Here is a 27161-nt window from a genome sequence, read left to right on the forward strand (position 1 = left end):
AGGAGAAAAAAAATTCTAAAACCCTAAACTAATTTTTTAGGTGAATTTTTCAAATTTCTCAACAAAGAAACATCACTCTTTTGGGGAACAAATCAGAGCGCTCATCATCATGTCGGATGGTGGTGGCGATGCTCTCGCGCAACAACAACAACAACAACAACAGCAATTAATCCAACTCCTGACCGCGTGCGTGTCTCCGGACGAACACGCGAGAAAAGATGCGGAAAGGATGGTGCAATCCTCCGGGGCGGTTTTTGGGTTCGGGGATTTACTCTGCCGAACGGCGTTTGGATTGGATGATGTTGTTGATGGACATCATCATCTCAACATTCCAATGGATATTCGACAACTCGCGGCGCTTTTATTAAAGAAATACGTCAGAGAACGATGGCAAGTCGGGGAACATTTTTTTATCGAAGGCGAGCCGATGACTTCGGTGGAAGAAAAGATGGCAATTCGTGGGAAGATATGCGCGGGTTTACGAATGAAAGATTCAAAAATGAGAACTGCGTGCGCGCTGGTCATCGCGCAGATTGCCACGCACGATTGGCCGGAAGAGTGGGAAGGTTTGCTTGGGGAATTATTAGTTCCCATACGAGAGAAGAGGGACGTGGACCACGTAAACGGCGCTTTGAGGTGCATGTCGATGCTTTGCGGGGATTTAGAGGAACGGCAGTTACCGAAACTGGTCCCGGAGTTGTTTCCTGATTTGTTCGGGTTGTTACAAGCCTCGGACGATGGTTTAAACGGAATCGACAAGGATCAGATGACCATGGTGAAGTGTCGAGCGTTAGACGTAACGAGGGGATGTTATTCGAATCTTGGGATGATTGGGGACGATCAAATTCGGTTTCAGATCAAAGAGGCGGCGAAGCCGTTTCTGGAGAGCAATTTTGTCGCCTACGGGAACATTTTTGAGTTTCGCTCGGACGTGTTTGAGACCACGGGTGGGTGCACGTTGACACTGTCCGCGTTGAAAGCGATGCAAGCGACGGTTCAGTATTTCGGGAAGGAGATTACTGGTGGGCAAGTGGTTTCCGAGCAAACGTTCGGAGGGTGCGTGGAGCGATTTTTCCACGTCTTTGAAAAAGCCGCGAATAGGTACGTGCAATGCAGAGGCGTGGAGGTGGACGCGTTGGACGATTGCGAGGATGATATGGGGGATAAAGTTTCCAACGCCGCTGTCGTGACTCAGTGCATGGAACTCGCGATGACGATGATTGAAAGCACGAAGATTGCGAAGAGTTGTATTCAACCGAGACTGAAGAGTTTGGTATCTATCGCGGTGGCGACATCGTTAACCACGGACGACCAGTTAGAGACGTGGGAAGACGACGTGAACCAATTCGTCGCGGACGAAGAGGACGATTACCAATCCGTGAGAGCGACGAGTGGGATATTTTTAGCTACTGCGTGTGCCAAGTTCTCGAAAATCTTTTACGTCGTTTTTGCGGAAGTCGTCGCCGAACTTTTCTCGCAGTCCTTTGAGGAGCAAAATAACAACGACGAAAACTGGTGGCGACGCAGAGAGGCGGCTTTGTTAGCCGTTGGAAGCGTCTCGGATGAATTAGTAGAGCAAGATAAAGAGGCCAGAGGAAAAAATATGAGTCCCGCGTTCGATTGTAACGCTTTTTTGAATGAGATTATCCGGAGCGAATTCACGGCAACCCCTACGTCCTCCAATCCGTTTTTGAAAGGGCGCGCGTTGTGGACAGCCAGTCGTTTAGCCGCCGCGGCGTCGGCGGAAGGTGCGAATGCGATTTTAGACGCGAGCGTGAACGCTCTGAACGATCAAAGCGCGCAGTTTCCGGTAAAAATAGGGGCATGTCGCTCACTCATCGCTTTCGTACCGATGGCGATCAAATCCACGCAAAAGAGCAAGAAGGATGAAAAAGAAGTAGGAGAACAACATCAAATCAGCGCGGAGGATCAAGTTAAAGTCCAAAAACTACTCTCGCGATTAGGTGATGTGTACCAAGGTCTCGGCCACCTCTTAACTGACGCGACCGAGGAAGCGTTAGTGCTCATTCTGGAAGCTTTATTGATTGTCGTCAACTGCGACGGCGACGCGGCGTTGCAATGGCTTTCGCTGTTAGCGCCAGCTATCATGAGAATTTGGGCAGAGAACGTTCGGGACCCGTTTTTAGGTGCAACCGCGAGAGATGTCATACAAGCTTTGGCGAATCAACCGAAATGTAACGCGGAATTGACGCAGTTGCTCGTTCCCGAGTTGGCGAGAGTGTTTCGAACGCCGGAGGAACAACCGGAAATGTTGGTCGAAGCGTCGTTGGACATTTTGGCGTGTTTGTTGAAAGCGTGCGTGGACGAAAACGTCGCCAGGGGTGCGTTTGTGGCCACTTTTGAAAACGTTGCGACGCTCGCGAAAACATCGGACGACGTCGGCATCGTCCAAAACGCTTTAGACGCGATGAAAGCCTTTCTGAGAGCGGCGAAAGGCGAAGCGATTTTATCGTGGGGTGGGTCAGATCCCTCGTCAGTTTCTCGAGCTTATTTAGACGCGTGCGCGACTTCGTTACAGCCGCACTGCGAAGAAGGCGCGGCTTTGTTTGTCGCGCCTCTTTTAGGTCAAATGATTCGCCGATTACCGTCCATCATTGGTCCGATGATTCCAGAAATGTGCGACGCGGTGTGCGCTCGATTACAGACCGCCACTCGTCCAATGTTGATTGCTTCGTTATTGTGTATTTTCGCTCGCTTAGCGCATGTGGACGCGAACGCGTTGGTTACTTTACTCGCCTCGCGCGAAATTCAACCGTCTCCGGAAAACGAAAACAGCAAAACGCAACTTGAGTTTGTCCTTAAAAAATGGTGCGAAGGCCAACCGGACGTCCACGGTCGATTCGACGTGAAACTGACTTCGACCGCGCTCGGGCTCATCTTAGCCACGCAACATCCGACGTTAATCGACGGCTCCATCGTTCTCAAGGGTAGACCAATAGAAGTTGAGTTACCCCCGGGAACAATCCGAACGCGATCTCGAGCGAAGCAAACCGGTCCCGAACAGTTCACGCAAGTCTCCGCGCCTTCGAAAATCATCAGTCTCCTCGCGGATTCCTTGGCCGAAGCGAAAGAGTTGGAAGCGGATGAGTGGGAAGAAGACGACGGCGGTGGTGGCTTAAACGGCGAAGAATTCGACGACGACGACGAAAACGACGACGAAGACGACGACGACGAGCCCACCGGCTGGTCCGGCGACATCTTTGAAAAAATCATGCTCAAAGGTTTGCTCGACGGCGACTTTTTCGACGACGAAGAAGCCGACGACAAAGACGACCCGATCGACGACATCGAACTCGTCCCTTTCTTAGAGGAAGGATTTAAAAGGTTACAAAGTACCACCGGTGGACTTCTCGATGCCGTCGCGAACGATCTGACCGAAAGCCAGAGAGTGACTTTAACCAAAGTCTTTTCGTCGTCGTCGCGATAACCTACATATTACTACTATATACCATTGAGTATTTTAGAGAGAAACAACGCTTTGTCACTCCACACAAAAACACGCTTTCCCGCACACAGTACTTCACTCCATGCGCCGAAGAACTCCTCTCCTTGTCGCCTTCACCGGCGGCGGCAAGAGAGAGGAAACGTCGTTCTCCGTCGTCGCGTGTTACGTCTTCGATGCTCTCAGAAGAGAAGGAGGAGGAAGGAGCTCGTCGTCGTCATCTTTTGTTCTTCCGCGCTGTCTTTCTGGAGGAGAAAATCATCAACGCTGCTTTTCTTCCGGAACAACAAAAGATGACGGCATTGATGTTAATTATTGCACCGTTTTGATTCATCCGAGAGGTACGTCCTCGTCGTCGGTATCATCGTTGTCGCGACGACGACGGCGATTTGGAGGCGGACGGGAGAATAGATTTATGAACGAAGATTTTCAACATCATCAACAACACTACCGTGGATTTGCAGCCGCCGGAGGAGCGTCTTCATCTTCCGCGGAGGCATCATCAACGGTCGATGGGAAACAAACGACGACGAGTAGGAACGAATCGACGTTGGCTGCCTCAGCTTCTGGACAACAAAAAAATCCTTCCTCTTCTTCTTCTTCTTCGACAACGATAGCGGAGGAGGCGAAACCGAAAGTCGACGTCAACGCGCTCAAACGCGCGAGATTTGAAATCGAGATGATGCGACGGGAACAACACATACATTTCGCAAAGAGAACGTACCAAGCGGTCGCGAACGTGACGAAATATGTGATCAGTTGGGGGCCGTATTCGGTGCAGTTGCTGAGGCAGTCGCCGAGCGAGTGGAAGGTGACTTTGAGTTCCGGGTGGAAGCACGCGAAGCACGAGTTCGCGCACTATTGGTCCGGCGCGAAACTGTTGTGGGTGGAAGTGAAAATTGCCAGTAGGCTCGGTTTTAAACTCATGGGTGGGCAGACGTTAACGAGACGCGAGCGAAGACAGTTAACGAGGACGACCGCGGACGTGTTTCGGTTGGTGCCGTTCGCGGTGTTCGTGTTGGTGCCGTTTATGGAAATATTTTTACCCGTCGCGCTGAAGCTATTTCCAAACATGCTACCGAGTACGTTTAGGGACGAGTTAAAACACGAGGAGGAGCTGAAGCGGAAACTGAAAGCGAAAATTGAGGTGGCGAAATTTTTACAGGATACGGTGAAAGTCATGGCGAAAGGGTTGAAACATAGCAGTTCGGGGGTGAAACGAGAGAAAGCGGACGCGCTGTACGAGTTTATGAACGCCGTGAGAAGCGGTAAAGCGGTGACGAATGAGCAGATCGTGCGGTTTGCCAAGTTGTTTAACGACGATTTTACCTTGGATAACATCAACCGGACGCAATTGGTGAACATGTGTAAATTTGTCGGCATATCGCCGTATGGGACGGATACGTTTTTACGGTTTCAGTTACGAAATAAGTTGAGAGAGATTAAACAAGACGATAGACTGATTCAATTAGAAGGCGTTGAAGGTTTATCGGACGAGGAGTTGAAATCAGCCGCGAGAACTCGAGGGATGCGATGGGAGGAAGATAGAAAAGAGTTGGAAAGGCAACTGAAGGACTGGCTGGAGTTATCGTTGCAAAATAATTTGCCGAGTTCTCTGTTGATTCTAAGTCGTGCGTTTTTAATCACGCACGCAAAGGAAGAGGACACACAAACGGCGACGTTGAAGGATATCACGGATACTTTGGCGAGTTTACCGGAAGAAGTGGTCACGCAGGTCTCCGTCGAGACGGCGATGGCGCACGAGTCCAGCAGCGAGGAGTACAAGAAAAAGTTGGAGTATTTGATGCGAGAAGAAGAGACGATCAAACAAGAAGCCAAAGATACGGAAGCGAGAGAAAAACGATTGAAAGCGGAAGCGTACATGAAGGAGAAGATGCGCTTGTACTTGTCTGGACCGCAGTTTTCGGAACGGTTTTGGGCTAACGTGAGAGGTCGAGATGCGTTGCTCGAGTGGGAAGCGGAAGAGGCGAAGAGAGAGGCAAAAGCGGCGATGGACAAATATTTACAAGGCATGCAATATTCCGAAAGGTTCTGGGTGAATGCGAGAAAATCAACGACTTCGCACTTGCTTCAACAGCAGCTTCTCATGCAGCAGCAACAGCAACAGCAGCAAAGAGAAAAGGAAGTCATCGCGACGAAAGAAGCTTCTTCGGCGGACGTCGCCAAGATGGAAATGGTGTCAGAAGACGCGACGAAACCTTCGGAGTCGTTATCGCCCAAGCGTGTCGTTGATGAAGGCTTAGACGCCATAAAAAGTGCAGAAGAAGATGCGATATCTACGAAAGCAAAGATGGAGAAAATGCTCGTCTCCGGCGCGCCGGACGCTCAGAGAGTCGTTTCGCGAACCTCGCTCTCCTCCGCTGAACTCGAAGAACAGGATAAACAAGTCGCGGACGCGATGCAGAAGACCAAACGCTCCGAGGTGGATTCTTGTACAGACGAAGAAACAGACTTTGAAATGCAAACTCGAAAGTCCAGACGTCGCGCGCAACTCTCTCGGTTGTTGGCTATGGTTTTAGATACCTCCGGCGTGAGCGACGAAAGACGCATGCTCACGGAATTAGTCGAGCAAAAGTTAGACGCTTACACCGAACGAAAGGACGAGCTGGTGGAGTTGCGAGCGATGCGCGCGGGTGACGGTGGAAGTGCCGATCCGTTTTACGACGAAGATCCGTTCGCGCCATCGCCGATAGAGTTGAAAAAGATGCGAGAGGAAGAGCAAGATGCGAGTCTCCACTCCAAAGAGGAAGCTTCCTTGACGGATAAAATCGCCGACGACGTCTCCGCCCGCGTCGACGAAATGCTCCGAAAAGTCGAAAGCGAACTCTCCGCGGCGGAAACCGCCATCGGCGAAAAATTCAAACTCCTCGACGCCGACAACGACGGCATCATAAGTCTCGAAGAACTCCTAAACGTCACCAACGTGTGCAAAACCACCGAAGTCGGCGAAGACGCGGAGAGTGAACTGAGAGAGCTCTTAAAAGACTTATCCGACGAGGAAGGATTCGTTCGCGTGGAAGATTTGAAACGCCTCTCCTTGGAGATGTTGAGAGCGGAAGCCGCCGAAGAAGAAGAAATGGGAGAAGACGGCGGAGGAGGGGGGGAAGACTCGATGGTGAAATCTACCAGTAAAATGTAGTCGTCTCTTAATAATAGCAACGCGTCGTAGTCCTTTCTCTCTTCTTGAGAATACACGAATATCTAATACTAAAGAACCACCATCTGAGAGGAATATTTCTTCTACGCGTATAAATACACAAAAGGGGATCGTTCAGAACAAACAAACGTAAACTCTTTCTCCACAAATTCGTCGTAAACGTATTACACATCGAAAAGAAAATGCCGTTAAACCTTGGCGATACTGTCCCAGACTTCTCCTGCGACTCCTCCGTCGGTCAAATCCACTATTACGATCACGTCGGCGACGAACATTGGTCCATCTTATGTTCGCACCCGAGTGATTTCACCCCGGTGTGTTCCACGGAACTCGGGACGTTGGCGAAACTTTTACCGCAATTCGAACGAAGAAACTGCAAAGTTTTAGCGTTATCTTGCGACAACGCGGAGTCGCACCGCAAATGGATCAAAGATATCGACGCGAGCGGGTATTGCGGGAAAACCACGTCCACTGTTTCGTACCCAATCTTAGCGGATGAAGAGAGAGCGTTGGCGGTGAAATTTGGCATGTTGGACCCGGAGGAAAAAGACGAGAAAGGGCAACCGTTGACGTGTCGCGCGGTGTTTATCGTGGACGATCATAAGAAGTTACGCGCGACGATTTTATACCCGGCGACGACGGGGAGAAACTTTTACGAGATTTTACGAGTGGTGGACTCGTTACAGTTGACGGACGAGTATCCCGTGGCGACGCCGGCGAATTGGGAGAGAGGCGAGAAAGTGTGCGTGACGCCGTCCACGCCGGACGAGGTCGCGCAGGTAGTTTTAGGGGACTTTTCAGTCGTGAAAGTACCGAGTGGGAAGAAATATTTGAGACTGTCGAAAGATCCGGGGTATAAAACGCCGAAAGTTTTGAAGAGAGGGATGGTGGAGACGATTTTAGGGACCGAGTATGGCGCCAAGTTGTTGCCGACGCTCGGGCGATTGGTCGTCGCGTTCGCGCTGGGCGGCTTTTCTTCCTCGTTCGCCTCTTCAAAGAAAAAAGAGAAACCTGTTCACACTACTCCTCAAACGAGTGGGTGGAAGAAGAGATGATTAAGAAGCGATGGTGGTCACATCGTGGGCGTGCTTATTTACGTGCCATATTTATTATCGTACTAGTTGTAAAAAAAGAGAGGATCCAAAAGGTGTCGTCTTGTGTGTATATGAAGTGTGTATTTTATGAATGTCTTTCACGCGTTTCGTTTATTTCATATTTTGAATCCATCGTTTTGTTGATGATTTACGCGGCGAGCATGTTCACGTGGTGCCCCCACGCCAAACCCGTCGCTAAAAGACCAAACACCAGAAACGGTTGCGCCGCGGCTTGGTACTTCACGTCGTTTTTAATCGGATCCGGCAAGAAGAACTTGAACTGCGCGAAGATTTGCGGCGCGATCAAGCAAAACAAAACGTTGGAATAAAAATCTTCGCCAATGCCTCTCAAATAAAAAGCGACGAACAATTGCGTCGCGTCGATGGTTCCAACCGTAATCCACTTCGCTTTTTCAACCCCAAATGCGACGGGTAAACTTTGCAAACCTAACGCTCGATCGCCTTCGATGGATTTGAAATCGTTCACGATGGCGATGCCCAAACCGGCGATGGAATACAACACCGTCAACACCATCACGTCCGGCGTCAACTGACCAAACGTAGCCATACCGGCCCACCACGGCAACGCGATGTACGAACTTCCGAGCGCGTAGCATCCTTTCCAACCTTCTGCTTTCAGCTTCAACGGCGGCGCGGAATAAATATACGACACCCAACTCCCAAACACTGTCAACAAGAAAATCACCGGGAAATCGTGTTCGCACCACTGATCCAGCTGCCACCCGCACGCCAAACCACCGAGCAATAAAACCGCAATTTGTGCTTTCACGGCGGTTTCACTGATCGCACCACTCGGAATCGGCCTGTACGGTTCGTTAATCGCGTCGATTTCTCGGTCGTACCAATCGTTGATGGTTTGCGTGTACCCGGTTAAAAACGGCCCGGACATGGTCATGCACAACAACGCCTTCCCGATGTTGTCTAAATTCCACTCGTAATGCCCGCTCGCGGCGGCACCGCACATGACTCCCCAAATTAAAGGTACCCACGTCCCTGGTTTCGTCAACTGAATATGAATTTTCCAAACCGGCACGTCCTCGGTACTCGCGCCTTTAAAGCCCAATATTTGTCTCACGTCGCCTCCTAATTTCGTCTCCGAGACGTTCGTTTCGGACGCTTTGATGTTCAAATCGTCCACTTTATCCCCCGCCGCCATGTTCGTGACGATGAGTCCTGAGTCATGTCTTCTTCTTCTCTTTTGCTCCATTTTTATAGACTTTGATGACGACTTAAAACTCGTCTTCAAACTCGTTCCAGGGAAAGAAGAAGATCTCATCGATGATGATGATGATGATGATGATGATGACGATGAAAACAAAGACGAACTTCGTCGCGAAGCGTTCATCACCACCGCGTTCATCGCAGCAGCAGTCGTGGTGCACACAGATAAGATAGACGCCATTTTATACCTATTATAAACTAATTTATTAAGCACCCAAAAAGCCCGTCGTTTGATGTGACAAGAAAAGGAGTACTATATATGAGGACACACGATAGAGAAGATTATCCAAAACACGTGAGAGAAAGAAGAAAGAATGAGATCGACGATTTTCGCATAAAATTTCGCATAAAACCCTAAACACTGAGTTGCGCAAATTTGAGCACCCCCTCGATGCGTTCAAATTTCCTCTCTTTCACACAAAAACGACACAGAAAGAAGACGCGAAGAGAGCGAAAAATGAAGAGAGACTTTTACCACGCTCCTCTTTAAGATGAGTGCGAAGAAGAAACCTTTGAGGAGGATGCGATGATGATATGAAGAAAACTTTAACGCGATCATACGTAACGGTGGAAGAGCTGGACGCGCTCGCTCGAGAGCGACTGGCGACGCATTACGCGTTAGAAACGGCCAGATTTTCGTTCGCGTCGGAGGATGTTCGAAATGAAATCGTGCTTTCGTTGCATCATCGTTCAAAGTCTTCGTCGTTGTCGTTGTCTTCTTCTTCTTTTAATGGTGGTGAAAATGATGAGAAGGATGATGTCGATGGAAAGAATGCTCGCGAAAACGACGAAGCGTTTAAGAGAAAAGATGCCTTGTCGAGGAAGACTTTGAAAATCGCCCTGTGCGATTCGTCGAGAATGATGCGAGAGTGGTTGAAAGCGAGGGAGGTGGATTTGTTCGAAGAACGGGTGAGATTAAACGCGGTTCGAGGATTGCCCGAGGAAGTTGACTTTGAAGACGGCGTTCTTTTCGACGAAGAAAAAGAAGTCAAAGAACACGAAGAAGAAGAGAAGGAAAGATGTTATTGGTTTCCGTTCGAAAAGTGTCGACGACTGATACGCGCGCGGAAAGTAACGATTATGAAGAGAGGTCAGTGTTTGGTTCGAGAGAGACTGGTGCCGTACGTTTGGTTCGCGGCGTACGAGGACTATTTAGAGGAAGATTTAGAACGCGCGTTTCGAGAGAAGCGGTTCGCGTTGGCAAATAACGCCTTCGATGTGGGTTTAAAAGACGTTTGCGACCGGTTGAAAGTGTGGAGACCGGACGTGGACGAGGAGGACGGGGGCGAGGTTCACCCGTTGATGGCGCTCGCGACGAAACATTTACTGGAAAGGAACAAAATTTTAATGAAGAATGCGACCGCTGGGAATAAGAAGAATTTGAAATACGGTGGCACCGAGAACTGGGGAGTCGTCCGAAGGGACTCGAGAAGAAAGAAGCAAAGATTAGGTGGCGGCGGTGGGATAATGTTAGAATACGAAGACGAAAACGGGAAAATGAAAACGTACCACTCGAGAAAACCATCGAAAGAGTTGAAACGTTCGTTGAAAGTTATCAAAGAAGGCGCCACTGGAGCGCACGCGAAAGTGTTTCCGCCGTGCATGAGAGACGTCATGGACGAGTTGCACGTGAAAAAACATCTTCGACATTTCAAACGGTACGAGCTGAACTTGTTTTTAAAAGGTATCGGTTTACCTCTGGAAGAAATATTCAAAGTCTGGCGCTCCGCGGTGTTCCCTCACGGCGCCATGGGCAACTACCAAAACGAACACACGTATCAACTGAGACACGTTTTTGGTTTAGAAGGCCAAATGAAAGAAAAGTTCGAACACGATTGCGAAAAGTTGATTAAAACGTCTCAAATGGAACCGCACGCGGCGAAATGTCCATTCGCGATGCCTTTGAACCAGTATCGAGCGTTAAACGCGAACGACCATCGATGGAAGCGAGAGATTTCCATAGACGCGAACCAAGAGATTGAGATGAAAGTTTCCAGAGGCGATTATAAGTCGGCGTGCGAATCGTACTTTTCGCACAAACACAAAGGTGAAAAGATGTTCAACGCGAACGTTCGGTACCCGACGGATTTCTTCGACGCCGGGATGGAAATTGAAGATTGGTTTCGAGACGCGAAAGAGGAGAGATTAAAGCAGCTAAACGCTTCGAAAAAAGAGAACTTAGAGGATGAAAGTTTTCAAATCGAAAAGGAAAAGAACACGACGACACTTCTAGCAATAAAAGACGACCCCGATTTAATGATTGAATCTTCTTCCTCGGACGACGATTCGGATATCGACGACGGTGAAAACAATCCAAATCGATTCCGAGGCGAATTGATTGTTAGCGATAGCGACGATTAGCACGCGTACCTTGTAGGTACCTTGTAGGTAGTAGTTTAATCATGTATAATATACAGCGCAAAAGTAAGTAATATCGTCTCCTCGAGGGAATCAGTTGCTCTCCGTCAGCGCTCTTCTCCCGACTCTCACCAACGTCGAGACCAACAAAAAGCTCGCCGCGGAGAGAAACACCAACGCGAAAATCTCTTGGTCGATGACGGGCACTCCCAACTCTTGCGCCACTTGCTCCATGGGCCCTTCCGCGAGGAAATAATCCCCGATAAACGACGCCGTGATGCCAAGCATAGCCAAACGCCCGTTAAAAATTTCATACTTTTTATTCTCTCTCACTTGTTCTCTCCAGGCGGACTTCACGATACCGGCCATCGCGTCTACTCTGTTCTCGCCGTTCGGACGCGACATTCCGCTCATCGTCGACGTCGACGGTTTCCTCAACCCGCTCGTGACGGCGAGTAAAAAAACCCCGCTCAAAAACACCCACACCAATATAATGCTCTCCACGTACAACCCCGTCACCTCTAACACGTCTCGCGCCAAGTTCAAAGGGTTGACCACGTGGGTGACTAAACTCTTCTCCTCTCCGATGAGTTGCTCTATTGGACCTAACCCGTTCGTGGAAACGTCCAAATATGTCGTCGCGGCGAAACCGAGCATGGCGGACCGTCCCAAATTCAGTTCTGTTTTCGCTATAAAAGTTTGTTCATCTTCTTCTTTGTCTTCTTCTTCTTTTGCTGATGACGTGACTTTTCTCGCCCGATTTCTGCTTCTGATGCCGACGACATTATCTAATCTCATCTTCCTTCTTTGTCTTCTCACCGACGAATTTTGCGAAGAAAAAAGAGACGACGACGACGAAGGTTGTACTCGCAAAGAAAACGCCACCATCGTCGTCGTCGTGAAAGCGTATTATCGAATACTGCTCTTTTCTTCTTCTTCTTTTGATGATGATGATGATAAACGTCGCGCTTATATACTAAAGCGTTGTATTCTTTTGTGGTCGTTTTATTCCCGAAAGAGAGACACTTTTTCTCTTTTCGTGGCTCTCCTTTGTTACATTCTATTTAGGGTTTATACAAACCCTAAACAGACCGCGGCCTGCTCGACACACTCATTCATTACTACAATCGAGAGAGTAGTAACGCGATGAAGACGACGACGACGACGACGAGCGTAACATCGAGAGCATCACTTTTACCCTCATCATCATCATCGAACGAATAGAAGAGAGTTGTTGCGGAAATTAAAAGTAACTCTACTCTTTGTTTTTGTTGTCGTGTTCATATCACATCTCTCTCGTTCGAATTTCCCCTCGAAGAACTCTCTAGAGGCTTCTCACGCGCGGAACAGTACCATTGAACAAGAAGAAGAGCTGTTCGTTTAATTCGCATTCACACGAATAAAGGAGGAAAGAGTAGTATGGGCGCGTCGAGTTCTCGCAGCTCTGTGCCTCGTTGGAACACGTTACACGAACGCGGTCGAGGAAAAGAAGAAGCAGACGCGAGAGGAAAAGAGACAGAAGAAAACGAAGACGTCGAGAAAGGCTTGTGTGGGTGCAAGAAAAAGAAAAAGACGAACGCGAAGTACGGAAGCAATCACACGAATACGATTCAATCAAAGGAGAAGACGAAGAAAAAGAAGGAAGAAAACTACGACGCGATTATAGGAGATGAGAACGACGAAGACCGGCGACGTCGGTCGCGATACGACGGACGGAGTTCGCAGTCGGTTTCGAGCGAAGACGAGGACGAAGTCGCGAAGCGATTGCAATACGAAAGCCTAAGCGCCAAGACGAAGAAAGGCACGCACGGGAGCAAAGAGAGTTCGTTGAAAAGCAGCGAGAAGAGCAGTAAGAAGCAACTGAGGAAGGAAAAAGAGCAGTTGGCGATGAATGCAAAGTTGTACGATCTGGAGAAGCAAGAAATTCTCGCGACGAGGAAAAAATTAGCCGACGAAGAAGAGTTGGAAAAAGGCAGAAGGATGTGGTTGTGTTCTGGAAGTCCGTGGGTTTCCAGAGTTGCGGTTTGCGTGTTACTCGTATTAGTGGTAGTTTTAGCGACTATTTTAGGCACCGAGTTGCATTATTACGAGAGAGGCTTGGCGTATTTCAGAGGCGAAGAGTACATTCCTCCGATGGCGTACGACGGCGGGAGGAGTAGGAGGAAGAAAAAGAACTCTCGAATCGACGACGAAGTGGAAGACGAAGACGATGTAGAGCTGGGCGAGAACGAAGAGGAAGAGGATGATTCGGAGTTTGACGAGAACTTTGATAAAGACGGCGGCGCTGGAGCGGCGCTTTCGGTAAACGAGCGCGAGATTAAGATGGCGAAGAAATTGATGCAAAAAGTGAGAAACTCCAAGACGCTTCCGAAAGATCGCAAACAAGTCGAATTGAGAGGATTGAACGAAACATTGACGAACTTACAGATTGAAAGAGTTGAGCTTCTGAACGAATTCGATGATAGCGATGACGCTAAGTCCTCCTCTTCTGTCGCTAAGGTTGGTTTAAGCGGCGAAATGGCGAAGAAGATTGCGAATAAGAACAGAATTCTGGAAAACAACGATCGAGACAAGACGGGCGCGTATTACAACGCGAACGCACCGTTTAGGTACCCTTGGGGAGGCACGTCGCCTGGTACGAGTCATTCAGATGAATCGAGTTCTTCGTCAAAGAAGGGAGGGCTCACCGAGGACGTTTCCGAGCAGGACATTCTTCGCGGACAACACTTTGACGCGGACTTGCGAGGTAACGCGATGTCGCGCGAGGAAGTCAAGTTGTCCGTCTCAGATTTCATCGCGCGTTTGAAAGAGAAAGAAGGCGTAAAAGGGTGGTCGAAGAACGTGAGAGATACGGTCGCCTCGGACGATTTTGCGCACAGAATCGCGCGATCGATGGTAAACGACGTCCGAGGCGTTTCGGACGACGAGGACATTTTGTGGTCGCACGCCGACGACGTTGCGTTGCCGGAAAATTCGGATATCACCGAGGACGACGTATTATCTCGTCTAGAGTTGGAAAAGAAACTCAACGCCGTCGAACAAAGTCTCGCAGAGGAGAAAGGTAAAGACGAGTGGCTCGCGAGAACTGCCGCGAAGAACTCCGTCGACAAGTTTCTCAACGAAGCCGATTTGAGAGGACGGATCGAGAGCGGCGAGGTCGATCCGGAAGTTCTCGAGAACTTGATCGAAGCCGTGCAGCAAAGCGAGAAGTCCAATATCGACACCGTGAACACTGTTGAGAACGACGTCATGAAGAAACTTCATCCGGCGAAGAAAGCAAAGAAGAAATCATCCGCGAACAAGAAAAATAGCGACGCCGACGACGTTCAAGAAGAAGGAGAGAAGCCGAAGGAATCGCATCCAATGTCTCTCGATGATTTATTCGATATTCCCACGGATGGTTTGGACACCGGCGGCGACGACGACGACAACGAAACCGGATCGAAGAAGAGCAAGAAAAAAAGCATCATCAGTAGTAAGAATCGTAGCACTAGCAGCAGTAGCAGTAGTAGCAAAAAGAACGCGAAGAAGAGCAGCGGCGGCGACATGAAAAAAGCAAAGAAAGGAAAAGAGGAAGAAAAAGTAGACTCGCCTTCGCCGCCCGAGGACGGGAAGAAAGGTTTACTGGACGAAATCTGAACGAGTTTTAATAAAACGCCTTCGTATGATTCACGTGTCTTTATTATCTATGTGTGTGCGGTCTCTACAATAACAACAACATACTCTACAGGACTTTCGTATTATTAAATCTCGCGAGAAACATTTCTTTTCGCTGCGTGTATTATTAAATTATTCACTCGTGCGTCCTGTCGTCATCATCCCTTCTCTCCTCTCAACCCCCCCAAAAATCATTTCGTGTTGTTCGTCGTTTACATGACAACGCACCCTTTCTTCCCTTCCTTTACCCCGTCCAACCTCTTCGACGATCCCCCTTTACCGAACAACTTCTTAATCCCCGCTTTCGATCCTTGCGCTAACCCCTCCGCGGTATCCCCGTCAGAATTCTTAATATCCGTTCTCACCCCGGCCGCTAACAACGCCTTCACCGAACTCGCCGCGTTTGCCATCACCGCAAAGTGCAACGCCGTCCAACCGTCCTCGTCTTGCGCGTTCAAATCGACATTTTTGGAAATCAAATAGTCCAAAACTTCCTTGTATCCGTGCACGGCGGCGGACATCGCCGGCGTGCCCCCGTCCGCTGCTTTCAAGTCGAGCATGGACGGACCGCGTTGCATGGCTTTGAGCACGTCCACGTGGCCGGCGCCGGCGGCAATCATCGCCGCTGTCTTTCCCGCGTTTTCTGTTTTAATAAGAGAAAGAAAGAGTTAAGAAAAAAATTATTAATACGTTTGTCGTTCAAAGTTTGTTGTTTTTTGGTTGAAATTTTCCTCTCGATTTTCCAAGAACAGAACACCAACAAGAACGAGAAGAACACACAAAAAGCGATTGAGGAAAAAGTCTCTCGTAATCGCGCGCCGCCGACGAGGACTTCGCGTCTCAACGACCCTCACTCGCATTCGAGAGCGCGCATCTAAATGCGATCGTCTCGAAAATCTCCGTTTTTGTTGATTTTCTCCTTCGCGATAAATCACACGACAAAAGGAGACTTACGCGCACACGAGATCGCGTAGAACAATTCGGTTACAAAAAAAAAGAGACATTTACGAGAGAATTTTCATCCCTGATGAAGTCTTACACTACTCTAAAAACAAACGAAAGAAACATACCTCCGAGCGCAGGAACGTCCAACTCCGCCCCGTCGTCCATCAACTCCACCAAGCGTTTCACGTTCCCTTCCGAAGCCGCGACGTGGACGGCGTTTAAGCCGGTGAATTGATCGTGATCGTTGATTGTCATCGTGTAAAATGTTGTGTTTGATATTTATGACGCAAAAAGCTTCGTTTTGCCTTCATTTTTTCACCAATGCTGACGATGATAATGACGACAAATACGAATGCGAGCTCCTTTGTGACGAGGACGGAAACGACGTCTTCATTGGCGTCGAGGAGGAGGAAGACAGCACGAGGAGGGAGGAGGAACAACGACCAGCAGCAAAACTCTCCCAAATTTCTCGTTGCGAAAGCAGGGAGGAGTTTAAACACGGGGAACGACAGCATTTTCAGCGTCAGCGTCATCGGAAGAAAAGCGAGGAGTTTTGACGAAAACAAGAGGAGTATTAGGAGCAGTTTTTATACCAACGCGAGAAGAGAGAGGATGAAAACGACGATAAGGGCGAACCCGGAAAACGACAGCATGGACGAGACGATGAAATCTCTGGACGATTTACTCCCACCACCGGAAAAACCAAAACGTGAATTTCCGGATTCGTTCTACGACGACGATCCGTCGTCTTCGAAACCTCCCGAAAGAAAAAGCTCCGGCGGAGTCTCGAAAGAAATGCGAGCGAAATTGCTCAACGAATCGGTCGGTTTAGGCGGCGTACCTGGGAAAGCAATGCCGTCGAATTTGTTCGCGAATATTATCTTAGTCGTCTTGGCGCTCGTCGCGGTGGCGTACGTCGGCGGGATCAGACCTTAATACGAGCTCGTTCTCGCGAAGTCGCTCCGGGAGAGTTTACGAGACGAAAAGAAGAGAAACTCTTCTTACGTTTTGGCCAAAAGCGAAACAGAGGAGTAACCAGTACGAGAGAGAGAGTTAAAGAGAACGTGTAACACTATTATTATTCACGCATCATATTTCGAACGCTTCGTACTCTCGTCTCGCTTATATCGCACATCTCGTCCAAAGCACCACTCGAAAATGCTTCAAAACGAAAGCGCTTTGACGACTTTAAAACAATGCTCAGTCTCAACGACAAAGACGAAGACCAAGAAGAAGGCCTCCCACTCAAACCCACACAGAACGATTTCGTAAACGAGGAGGAGGAGGAACGTATTCCTCGCGCCCGTTCGAAACGCGCGAGACGGGCGCCGAAAGCGGTGTACGATAACGACTTTGAAGCGCACGAGATTCAAAACGTACGCGTGGATTCGTTTTTACAACATTTTCATCGTCGTGTTTTTGTTCTCTTACATCTCGAGGAAAAGAGCGTTGAATTTTCGAGAAGAGGAGGACTTTTGTCGTTTACGTTTACGTCGTCCTCTCGCTGTTTTTGTCGTCCTTCTTCGTGTGATTGTCTCGTGATGTTGTTCTTGTTCTTAAGGATGATGATGATTTTGATTTTCAAACACGTGAAACAATGTGAATATTAACAAGTTTTTCTATTATTACGCACAACATGTTATAACAACAAACAGGCGATCAAAGCGTCCAAAGTCATCACGAACAGATGTCGAACGGACGGCTCGGACATTCCTTTAGCACCGATATTTTACCCCACGGAGGAGGAATTCGAGGACCCGATCGCGTATATTTGTTCGATTCAATCGAAAGCGGAAGCGTTTGGGATTTGTAAAATCGTGCCTCCGGATGGATACGCGCCGAATTTCAACCGCGCGTGCTGTTTCGGAGAAAAGAGTTTGGTCGAAACGAAACATCAAAACGTGAACAGGTTACAACAGGGCGAGAGTTTCCCGCCGGGGAAGACGTACGTCGGGTTAGAGAAATATAAGGAAATGGCGGATACGTTCGAGGAGAATTATAAAGAAGCGCACCCGGAGACGTTTAAAGATATCAAAGACGAGGACGATCTACTCAAACGAATAGAAGACGAGTATTGGAGAATTGTGGAGACCAATCCGAACGAGGCGAAAGCGGAGTGCGGGAGCTTGATTCAAACGAAAAATGTGAATAAAAAAGGCGAGGTTTTAGTAGAGTACGGCAGCGACGTGGACGCGAGACGGTTTCAGAGCGGGTTCGCGGCTGGGATTAGCGGTGATCCAGAGGATACGGAGAAACACCCGTGGGATATGTTTGAGTTGTCGAAGCATCCCGATAATTTGCTAAGGTTTGTGGATGACGATATTCCCGGTTTAACCACTCCGTGGGTGTATTGCGGGATGTTGTTCGCGACGTTTTGTTGGCACGTGGAAGATCATTACTTAGCCAGCGTGAATTACGCGCACAAAGGTTCGGCGAAAACCTGGTACGGGATTCCCGGAAGCGACGCGGAAAAGTTTGAAGCCATCGCGAAAACAGCCGTCCCTTCGCTGTTTAAAGAAAATCCGGACAAGTTACATCACATCACGATGTTAGTCCCTCCGGGGCAGTTGATTGAAAACAAAATTAAGATTGTCAAGTTGGTGCAAAAGCCCGGAGACTTCGTCGTGACGTTTCCGAGAGCCTATCACAGCGGCTTTTCTCACGGTTTTAACGTCGGCGAGGCGGTGAACTTTGCACCCGTGGATTGGATCGAGATGGGCCGAGTCGCGTGCAGAAACTACGTCAAAGGGAACGGGAAACGAAACGCGGTGTTCGCGCACGACCGCGTCGTCGTAACCGCGGCGAAAAGTTTGAAGAAAATATTTGAAACGACGAAATCGAGAGGCAAATGGATGGCGCACATGTCCAGAGTTTTACGAACGGATTTAGAGACGTTGGCGGACGAGTTGGAGAATTGGCAATCGATTTTGAATGGGAAACAGAGAGGCGACGGATTTATCAAAGGCGATCCGTTGCGCTTTTACAAGTGTCAAAACATCCCAGAAATGGATGGGCCGGAAGATTGTTGCGTCGTGTGTAAAGCGATGCCTTTTGCGGCGGTCGTGAGGTGCGAGTGCGAGTTTGGGAGATCGTTTGCGCGGTGTTTGCAACACTGGAATCGAGGGTGCGATTGCAAGCAAAGACACAGGATGGTGGAAATGCGCATGGAAGTGGATGAGCTGAGAGCGCTCGCGAAGAGCTTGGAGCTTTAAGTTTTGTTCTCTTCTTCTTCTTCTTCTTCTTTTTCAGTCTTGATGTGTAGTAGAGGTATATAGAATTACAAATGATGATCTGGTGGTTTATTACTTGGATGTTTTAGAAGAAGAGACGTTTCAAATCTTTCCTTTATGGCTATAAAATAATTGACTTGTGCTTTTTTCTTCTTCGTTTAGTTATAACGGCAACTCCGTCGGCGGCAACTCTTCTGGGTTCGGTAACATGTATTCCGTCTTCGGGTTCCCGTCGTTATCGGAACCAACGTCAAATTCCCAATCGTTTCTCTTCCCGTTGATTCTTTCCGTATACACGGCGTCGTTGAACGTGTCCGCAATCTTTTGCACTTTCCCAATCGATTTTGCCTCTTCCGAGTTATCTTTAATCCAATCCGTCATAAATGCGGAATATTTAATCGTTTCGCGTCTGAACGTGTACGCGACGTGAATGAGCCCGTCGTGAATGCCGTCTTCTTGGATGGACGGATAGGAATACTCGCCGTCGCCGTCGTTGGTGTGTTTGTCTCTGTTCGGTTGCTCGTGATCGAAATCAACGTCGGGTTCCAAATCGCGAATGTGGTCCCACGATTTACCCCCATCCTCGGACAAAGCGATAGACAACGGGAACCTCCCTTCGTTGCAGTTATCAAACACAAGCACTAGGACATCTTTGCTCGAGTCTCTCAGCTTGATCATTTGAATCCCCGCGTTGTTGTTCGGAAACTTGGTCGGTTTCGCTTCCGTCCACGTCTTACCGTCGTTCGTCGATTTCGAGGCGTAAATAAAATCAGCCGTGCGCGATCGAAAGAAACTGAGCAAGTCGTTGTTATTCAACCTCACAATCGTCGGTTGCACCAAGTTCCCTCTCGTACCGGGCATCTCCACCAGCGGATGCCAACTCTCGCCGCCGTCTTTGGAGGTTTGCAACTCGGAATACTGCGTAGACGCGTCAAAAAATCCGCTCGGCGTGTAATACATCGGCAAAATCAAATCCCCATTCAACGCTCGAATCGCGCTATTCTTCGGGAACGCCCCGTTCTTATGGTCTACGACCACTGGTTTCGACCACGTCTCCCCGCCGTCGGTGGAAAACAACGACCTCATATCCGACGTCCCTTGTCCTTCATACGCGGCTTGACTCGAGTGCACGATCCTCACGTGCTTCGAATCCTCCTTATCGTTTGGATTATTATTCCTCATCAATACCGGGTTCTGCGCCGACCGGTGCTGCGCCTTGCTCACAAACTTCGCTTGGCTCCACTTCGTCTCCCCTTTCTTCAGTTTACTCACCGCGATGCCAACGTTATCCCCGCCTTCGCTCTTCCCGGAAAACCACGCCAGCAAAACGTCCCCGTTCGGTAACGCTAACAAACTCGACGCGTGCGAGGACGACTCCGGTGGCATTAAAATCGCCGACACTCGGTCCGAATTCGCTCGATTCTTTCTGATTTCGTTGTCCATGGGTACTTGTTTGTCCCAGTACCTCCCGAACGCGGAGATGGTTTTCATTCCTCCGAGCGACGACGCTCCGCTGCTTCCTCCTCCGGCTCCTGCTTTCCGATGATTCTTCTTTTTGTCCTCGTCTCGTTTCACCGCAAACTTTGCGAAATACGCGTTTATTTGGGCGTATTCTGATTCCGACGCGTTGTTGTTGTTTTCTTCTTCTTCTTCTTCTTCTTTAACTTCGTTCTTCTTCGTCCTCATCGTCGTCTTAAACTTCGCCGAGGATGACGATGTTTTTCCTTTCCCCAACCGCGCGGCTGATGATTCGATCGAATTCGATCCTCGAGTCCTCACGGGCCCGTCCGGTCCGAACACCGCCACGCAGAGAAACAAAGTCACCGAGAGCAAAAGGAAAAACGTGAGCGGGGATTTCCGGTCCTCTTTCGCCAATCGCGGGTTCATTTTAAGAGAGAAGGCAACAGCGTTTGTCGTGTGTATCTTCCCCGCAAAAGTGAAGATTTTTGACGGAAATGGGACGCGGTTAAAGGGTTAGGTTTTAACACCCTAAACACGTTGCTTGTTCATTTTTAAAGTATTGTATTATTACGCTAAGAGGGCGTTCATAGTCTTCCGATCGTAAGCTTCTTCGTCGTCGTCATATAGATCGTTCCATTCCACATTGCTCGTCGTCATCGTTTTTGCGCTTTTGTTAATGACGGAACACCGATTGACAAAGTCGAGCAAAACGTCCGCCGTTTTTTCCGCGTGCGCGTCGTGGACGAGAAGCGCGTGACAACCGTCTTTGACCGCGACGACGTCGCATTCCGGGGCGAGACGTCGAACGGTTTCGACTGTTTTATGTGTTCTGACCAAAGTGTCTTTCATGCCGACGATGCATAAGAGAGGCAACGCTGACTTTTTTACCCCTCCCACCTGCGAAGAAGAAGAGCCCAAGCACTCTAAAATATCCATGCCTTCTCTCGAGTGCGCGTCTACGAGGAAAGAGAGGTACGATCGCGCTTGAACGCGCCTGGCGTGCGTCCAAAACGGTTTGAAGTTCTTCGCGCTCGCTTTGACGAAATATGACGCCAACAAAGACGAGATAAACCCGTTCAAAGAGAGTAAAACCATACAAATCCGGATCCAAAACGCGACGAACAGTTGGAACGAAGCGCTCCTTCGCAACGCTCCCACGACGCAATCGCTCACAAACTCTGACCTAAACAACCCGTAAAAAGCCGGCTCTAACGTCCCATTGACGATTCCAACCCCGTTCACGCTTCCTATTTCTTCGATCGCAAACTTCAATGCGACTTGTGCGCCTAAGCTGTAACTAATTAAAGTCACTCGTCGTCTGCGAGACCACGGCCTCTTTTTCCTCCTTGGGCCTCTTTCCTCCTCTAACGCTCCTTCTTTGAGTAATAAATTCGGATGCGTCCGGTAAAAGTGCTCTAAAACTTTCTTCATGTCCGACACGCACGTTTCCACCGTCAGTGGTTTCTCGTTCGAGCAATTCGACGATCGGCCGTGGCCTCGGTAATCGTATCGTATCGCGTAACAGTTGTGACTGCAACACCTTTCGATAAACTTTTCGAATTGGAAACCGTCGTTGCACACGCCGTCGACGAGGAACACGATGTTTGTGCCGTCGTCATCTCTATCGTTTTTACTTCTGAACTCGTCGTCTTTTTCGGCGTAAATGTATTCGCAGTAGATTTGGCCCCGGTCGCCGTTGTCCAAGGAGTGTCGTTCGACGGTCGCGAATGTGTGCATGGAAAGTCTGGAGGTTTTGGTGAAAAATGTGGCGAAAGGAGTAAATACGACGGGAGGATGGCGCGGTGCAAAATCGAATTCAACGGGATGATGATGATGCGGTAAAGAGAGTATTATTACTGTTTAAAGTACGTGTTATATATATATATGATGCACAAGTAAGTCAAGTCGCGGGCGGCGTCGAGCGTTCTTTCTATAAAAACGTTCTCTCTTTCTCTCTCTCTCTCTCTACTTTTTATCGAGCCACGCCAGCCGCGGTCTTCGCCTTGGACGCGAAGATCGCCTCTAACACGTCCTCGACAACCTTATCCGGCGTACTCGCGCCACTGGTAATGCCGACGGTCAACTTACCCTCCGGCAACCAGTTTTCAGTCTCTCGCATTTCGCCGTGCGAGGTTCTCCAGGAGATTTTGTTGTTTTCGGTATCGATTCTATCCGCGGTGTCTACCCAGAAGGAGGTGATGTTCGCATCTTCGGAGATTTCTTGCAAGTGCGAGGTGTTTGAACTGTTGAAACCACCGACAATCATCATGATGTCTGGCTTTTCGTCCACCAACTTGTAAATCGCGTCTTGTCTTTCTTGCGTCGCGTCGCAAATGGTATCCGTGACCAAATAGTGCTCGCCCAAATTTTGAACCCCGTGCTTCTCCATCATCGTTCTCTCGAACAATTTGCCGATCGCTTCAGTTTCTCCTTTCAACATGGTCGTTTGGTTCGCAACACCAACCGCATCCAAATCTTTTTCCGGATCGAACCCGTCCGAGTGCGCGTTTTTGAACTTTTCCATAAACTCCTCCTTGGTCGCCGTGCCGTTCAAAATGTAATCGCACACCCAACTCGCCTCTTTCATATCTTTCACCACCAAATACGTCTTGGCGAAACTCGCGGTAGCAACCGTCTCTTCGTGCGCGTATTTACCGTGAATGATACTCGTAAACTCCTTCCTCGCGTGCGTATCCACCGCGTTCCATACTTTGGAGACCCACGGACACGTCGTATCCACAATCGACACGCCTTTCTCCGCCAACAACTTCATCTCGTGAATAGACGCACCAAACGCCGGCAACACCACAACCTCACCGGATTGCACCGGCTCGAAGTTCTTCACCCCACCCTTCTCTTCGATAAAGTTCACGCCCATCTCGCTCAGACGCATATTCACCGTCGGGTTGTGAATAATCTCGTTCGTAATCCACATCTTCTCCGTCGGGTACTGTTTCCTCGCCTCGTAGCACATTTGCACGGCGCGTTCGACGCCCCAGCAAAAACCGTAGCTATCCGCCAGTTTCACCGTTACTTCTCCTTCCACGTGGACAAAGTTTTTCTCCTTCATTTGCGCCACCAACCCAGTCATCGAGTACCCGATGCCTTCATCTTCCATAGTTTTCTTCGCCTCTGGGTCGTTCAAGAATTTACGCGTGTACTGATCGGATTTCCCGAGCTGACGACGGTACTCGCGAGGATCGAACGCCCTTTCTGTGGTTTCTCCTCCCGAGGCCATCGCGCGAACCATCTTCTTCGAACTCTTTCCATTAGTATTCGTGCTGCGACGACTAAAAAACGCATCATCATTTTTGTTGTTCTTGTTGTTGTTCTTGGACGACGACGTCGTCGCAGTCGTCGGCATCATCATCATCATCCTCGTCGACATCATCATCATTATCCTCGTCGTCAAAGTGTTTTTTCCTCTAAACTCGAAGCTTTGTGCGTGTTTATGTAGAGTAAACGGGTCAAGATTAGTGAGCAAAATGAGCTGAATTTTTCCCTATATTTTATCTCTTCAGGATTCGATTAGTGTTTAGGGTTTTAGTAATCGCTTTTTCTCTAGTCAAAATCTCTATGCTTCTTCCTATACGCCTTATTGGGCGCTTTCGCTAATAAACTGTAACGGGAGAATCTCCGCCTCCTGGACTTCGTGTTCCCCTCGTCTCGGCCTTTGCCAGGTGACCTGTTTGGACGCCGGGTGCCAGTAATATTTTTTCTTACTACTACTCTTCGCGTTCGCCGTTTGCGTCTTCTCTTCTTCCGTTCGGCTTTCTTTTTTGCCTTCTTTGTTGTTGTCGTTGTGTTTGTCGATACTACTCGCTGCGTTTTTTGTTGTTGTTGTTGTTAATTCCACCCACCCGCTTTCCGGCATGGTGTTTTGCGGCAGTAACGTCGCTTCGAGCGGGCATATGCGCAGATTTTTTTGCAAGCCTCCTTTGAGCTCTTTCGGCGTTTCCCACTGGCAGACTTTGGAGTCTTTGCGGCTGTTTTTAATAACAACGATACGGGAGAAGAGAGAGAGATGAGAAAATGAGATGTGAGTCGAACGTTTTTCGAGGACGACGACAAAACGGAGAGAGAGAGAGAGAGAGAAAAAAAAACAAAACGAACGGGTGGCATCATCCACATCATCCTCGTCGTCATCGATATTCGCGCATATTCATTCCGTTTGGGAAAAACACACAACACCAACGAACGCATCATACCTGAAAAAATACTTCTTGTTTGGATACTCCACGCAGCTACTCAGCGCGATCCCCCATCGATTATCTCCAACTTTAATCCTTTCCAAATCCACTTCGTCTAAAACTGTGCCTCCGAGCGAGACGGGCGGCATCGGCGGTGGCGGTATATTCTTCTTTCCCGATGGTGAATCTCGTTGTTTCCTCTTTTTCTGTTGTTGGTGTTGTTGTTGTTGTTGTTGTTGTTCCCGCGCGATCACCGCGGCGCGCTCGGCCAGTTTTTCGAAATCAATTTCGAGAGAGACCGTTTCATCTGCCGGAGGCAGAGGAGGAGGAGGAGGAGGAATATCCTCCTCGTTTTCTCCCGGAGGAGGAGGAGGAACAGGAGGAAGAGGTTGGTCGCTCATTTTTACTCTGTCGATTTTTCCACAACATTGGTCTCATTTATTCCTGCAAAACGTCTCAATTTTTTTTTTCCTCTCTGAATACTCCTCTCTCTCTCTCGCTCTTTGATCAAATGTCGAGACGAAAGAATAAACATCCGAAACGCGCGGTAAACGTAGAGACGGTGGTGGTTGCGAGTGCTGTGGAGGAGAGAGAAGAAGAAGAAGAAGAAGAAGAAGAAGAAGAACCACCGGTGTTGTGTTTGAGGATTCCTGACGAGGACGAAGTCGTTTTTGAAATCTTCGAGCAAAAGGAGATACGAAAAGAAAAGACGACGACGACGAGAGGGAAGAGGAAGAGAGGGCACGAGTGCGATGTTTGCGAGAAGGTTTTTGCAAAACCATCCGATTTGGCCAGACATATGCGTACGCACACGAACGAGAAACCGTATGAATGTGATGTGTGCGAGAAGCGTTTTAGTGATTCCGGTAATTTGAAGAAGCACATGCGTATTCACACGAACGAGAAACCGTACGAATGTGATGTGTGCGAGAAGAGATTTCGTACATCTAGTAATTTGAAAGTCCACGCGCGTATTCACACGAACGAGAAACCGTATGAATGCGATGTTTGCGAGAAGCGTTTTCGTCATTCTCAAGGTTTGAAAAGGCACATGCGTATTCACACGAACGAGAGACCGTTTGAATGCCACGTGTGCGAGAAGAGGTATCGTCACGCTACTGGTTTAAAGTACCACATGCGTACTCAACATTAGCTCATCATTTGTACTTCTAATTATAAACACATACACGTCGAGCATTCATCGCAGATACCGAACAACAACGCATACTCAAACGTATCGTCCACTCGTGCTCGATGTCTAAAAATTTGACCTTTTGACAAGCAGAAAAAACCTCTCCATAATAAATAAACACTTTTGTCGTCGTCATGTTGTTGCGAAAAGTCGCCCGAGAGTTACGTCATTCCTCGAGGAACGGAAACAACGGATTAGTATTCTGCGCGTGTTCTTCTTCTTTCTCTTCTTTCTCTTCTTTGTCTTCGGACGATGACGGCAACAAAGAAGAAGAAGGAGGAAAAGGCGGAGAAGGATCGGAAGACAAAGAAGAGAACGACACCTCCAAAGTGGAAATGCGACACGCTTCGCGAAAGAACTTGGTTTCAAAATCCTGGGAATACCGAAAAGGCGAACCCTGGGGGTGGTTATACGACGCAACCCCGAGGAAGGAAACCATCCATAATTTCCTTTCGCAAAAGAACTCAATCTTAAGCGACCGCGTGAAAACGAAGATGTATTTAGACCACAAAAAAGACCCGGTGAAATATTCTTCGGAAAATTTAGCGAAGGAGTACATGGTGAGAGAACAACGGATTATGGCGATTTTAGCGCTGAAACGTCGCGAGGCGGAGTGGATTAAAAACGGGAAGGAGTTGGATTACGATTTGGAGGCGCGGTTCGAGGCGGTGTTCGGGACGTCGGAGAGAGGCGCCGGGGAGCGGCACTACGTGGACGTGCCGACGTATCCAAGTTTCGAGGTGTTGACGGGAGAAGAAGCGAACGAGAGGACGCCGGGGCTAAAAGTCGATCCGGAGAAGTTAGCCATGAGAGAGGAGAGGGAGTTGGTGAAAACGTTCAAGGAGAGGTTAGATTTTAACACGGGCGTAACCGGGGCGAGTTTGAAGAGAGAGAGTCGACGAAAACACGCCGCGAAGAGACCGAAGGGTGGGTTTGCTTTGTTAGTGACGCCGTTAGGGAAAAACGCGAAAGATCCGTACGTCGCACCGTTGGACGGGGAAGTGCGACCGTTAAACGACGACGAGGAGGTGTTTAAGAACCAAAGAACGATCAAACCGAGACGACGCATCGGTTAAAAAAACAAGTAGAAATAAATACCGGCAGGCAATAGTAGTTATGTTTGTAATTCGTAGCGTAAAAGTACCCACATA

The 27161-nt window shown here is 48.8% G+C and overlaps 17 protein-coding genes across 17 annotated transcripts; 9 read left to right on the top strand and 8 right to left on the bottom strand.

Annotated features, from left to right (window-relative positions):
- Positions 1-109: 109 nt before the first annotated feature.
- On the top strand, positions 110-3448 carry Bathy04g01020 (predicted protein; the record flags this gene model as incomplete). Its single annotated transcript, XM_007513780.1, has 1 exon — positions 110-3448. One exon carries the CDS (start codon positions 110-112, stop codon positions 3446-3448), a length of 3339 nt encoding a protein of 1112 aa, XP_007513842.1.
- Positions 3449-3878: 430 nt separating this feature from the next.
- On the top strand, positions 3879-6623 carry Bathy04g01030 (predicted protein; the record flags this gene model as incomplete). Its single annotated transcript, XM_007513386.1, has 1 exon — positions 3879-6623. One exon carries the CDS (start codon positions 3879-3881, stop codon positions 6621-6623), a length of 2745 nt encoding a protein of 914 aa, XP_007513448.1.
- A 200-nt stretch (positions 6624-6823) lies between these two features.
- Bathy04g01040 (peroxiredoxin 6) lies at positions 6824-7696 on the top strand (the record flags this gene model as incomplete). The annotated part of the gene is made up of 1 exon (XM_007513760.1): positions 6824-7696. One exon carries the CDS (start codon positions 6824-6826, stop codon positions 7694-7696), a length of 873 nt encoding a protein of 290 aa, XP_007513822.1.
- Positions 7697-7883: 187 nt separating this feature from the next.
- On the bottom strand, positions 7884-9158 carry Bathy04g01050 (bacteriochlorophyll/chlorophyll a synthase; the record flags this gene model as incomplete). The annotated part of the gene is made up of 1 exon (XM_007513647.1): positions 7884-9158. One exon carries the CDS (start codon positions 9156-9158, stop codon positions 7884-7886), a length of 1275 nt encoding a protein of 424 aa, XP_007513709.1.
- Positions 9159-9511: 353 nt separating this feature from the next.
- On the top strand, positions 9512-11338 carry Bathy04g01060 (DNA primase large subunit; the record flags this gene model as incomplete). The annotated part of the gene is made up of 1 exon (XM_007513353.1): positions 9512-11338. One exon carries the CDS (start codon positions 9512-9514, stop codon positions 11336-11338), a length of 1827 nt encoding a protein of 608 aa, XP_007513415.1.
- A 90-nt stretch (positions 11339-11428) lies between these two features.
- Positions 11429-12223, bottom strand: Bathy04g01070 (photosystem II 22 kda polypeptide (ISS); the record flags this gene model as incomplete). The annotated part of the gene is made up of 1 exon (XM_007513467.1): positions 11429-12223. One exon carries the CDS (start codon positions 12221-12223, stop codon positions 11429-11431), a length of 795 nt encoding a protein of 264 aa, XP_007513529.1.
- Positions 12224-12754: 531 nt separating this feature from the next.
- Bathy04g01080 (unknown protein) lies at positions 12755-14974 on the top strand (the record flags this gene model as incomplete). The annotated part of the gene is made up of 1 exon (XM_007513489.1): positions 12755-14974. One exon carries the CDS (start codon positions 12755-12757, stop codon positions 14972-14974), a length of 2220 nt encoding a protein of 739 aa, XP_007513551.1.
- A 230-nt stretch (positions 14975-15204) lies between these two features.
- Bathy04g01090 (ankyrin repeat protein) lies at positions 15205-15612 on the bottom strand (the record flags this gene model as incomplete). The annotated part of the gene is made up of 1 exon (XM_007513601.1): positions 15205-15612. One exon carries the CDS (start codon positions 15610-15612, stop codon positions 15205-15207), a length of 408 nt encoding a protein of 135 aa, XP_007513663.1.
- A 415-nt stretch (positions 15613-16027) lies between these two features.
- On the bottom strand, positions 16028-16192 carry Bathy04g01100 (unknown protein; the record flags this gene model as incomplete). Its single annotated transcript, XM_007513687.1, has 1 exon — positions 16028-16192. One exon carries the CDS (start codon positions 16190-16192, stop codon positions 16028-16030), a length of 165 nt encoding a protein of 54 aa, XP_007513749.1.
- Positions 16193-16273: 81 nt separating this feature from the next.
- Bathy04g01110 (predicted protein) lies at positions 16274-16873 on the top strand (the record flags this gene model as incomplete). The annotated part of the gene is made up of 1 exon (XM_007513387.1): positions 16274-16873. One exon carries the CDS (start codon positions 16274-16276, stop codon positions 16871-16873), a length of 600 nt encoding a protein of 199 aa, XP_007513449.1.
- Positions 16874-17133: 260 nt separating this feature from the next.
- Positions 17134-19149, top strand: Bathy04g01120 (PHD transcription factor; the record flags this gene model as incomplete). The annotated part of the gene is made up of 2 exons (XM_007513563.1): positions 17134-17313; positions 17593-19149. The coding sequence occupies 2 exons, from the start codon at positions 17134-17136 to the stop codon at positions 19147-19149; spliced, it is 1737 nt and encodes a 578-aa protein (XP_007513625.1).
- Positions 19150-19329: 180 nt separating this feature from the next.
- On the bottom strand, positions 19330-21054 carry Bathy04g01130 (BNR repeat-containing glycosyl hydrolase; the record flags this gene model as incomplete). Its single annotated transcript, XM_007513502.1, has 1 exon — positions 19330-21054. One exon carries the CDS (start codon positions 21052-21054, stop codon positions 19330-19332), a length of 1725 nt encoding a protein of 574 aa, XP_007513564.1.
- A 141-nt stretch (positions 21055-21195) lies between these two features.
- On the bottom strand, positions 21196-22365 carry Bathy04g01140 (unknown protein; the record flags this gene model as incomplete). Its single annotated transcript, XM_007513795.1, has 1 exon — positions 21196-22365. One exon carries the CDS (start codon positions 22363-22365, stop codon positions 21196-21198), a length of 1170 nt encoding a protein of 389 aa, XP_007513857.1.
- Positions 22366-22600: 235 nt separating this feature from the next.
- Positions 22601-24016, bottom strand: Bathy04g01150 (4-hydroxy-3-methylbut-2-enyl diphosphate reductase; the record flags this gene model as incomplete). The annotated part of the gene is made up of 1 exon (XM_007513816.1): positions 22601-24016. The coding sequence occupies one exon, from the start codon at positions 24014-24016 to the stop codon at positions 22601-22603; it is 1416 nt and encodes a 471-aa protein (XP_007513878.1).
- Positions 24017-24223: 207 nt separating this feature from the next.
- Bathy04g01160 (unknown protein) lies at positions 24224-25219 on the bottom strand (the record flags this gene model as incomplete). The annotated part of the gene is made up of 2 exons (XM_007513730.1): positions 24224-24614; positions 24813-25219. 2 exons carry the CDS (start codon positions 25217-25219, stop codon positions 24224-24226), a joined length of 798 nt encoding a protein of 265 aa, XP_007513792.1.
- A 110-nt stretch (positions 25220-25329) lies between these two features.
- Bathy04g01170 lies at positions 25330-25971 on the top strand (the record flags this gene model as incomplete). Its single annotated transcript, XM_007513432.1, has 1 exon — positions 25330-25971. The coding sequence occupies one exon, from the start codon at positions 25330-25332 to the stop codon at positions 25969-25971; it is 642 nt and encodes a 213-aa protein (XP_007513494.1).
- A 173-nt stretch (positions 25972-26144) lies between these two features.
- On the top strand, positions 26145-27086 carry Bathy04g01180 (predicted protein; the record flags this gene model as incomplete). Its single annotated transcript, XM_007513322.1, has 1 exon — positions 26145-27086. The coding sequence occupies one exon, from the start codon at positions 26145-26147 to the stop codon at positions 27084-27086; it is 942 nt and encodes a 313-aa protein (XP_007513384.1).
- Positions 27087-27161: the final 75 nt, after the last annotated feature.

Source organism: Bathycoccus prasinos (genome assembly GCF_002220235.1).
Source record: "Bathycoccus prasinos genomic : Chromosome_4".
In the NCBI taxonomy this organism is placed as follows: domain Eukaryota; kingdom Viridiplantae; phylum Chlorophyta; class Mamiellophyceae; order Mamiellales; family Bathycoccaceae; genus Bathycoccus; species Bathycoccus prasinos.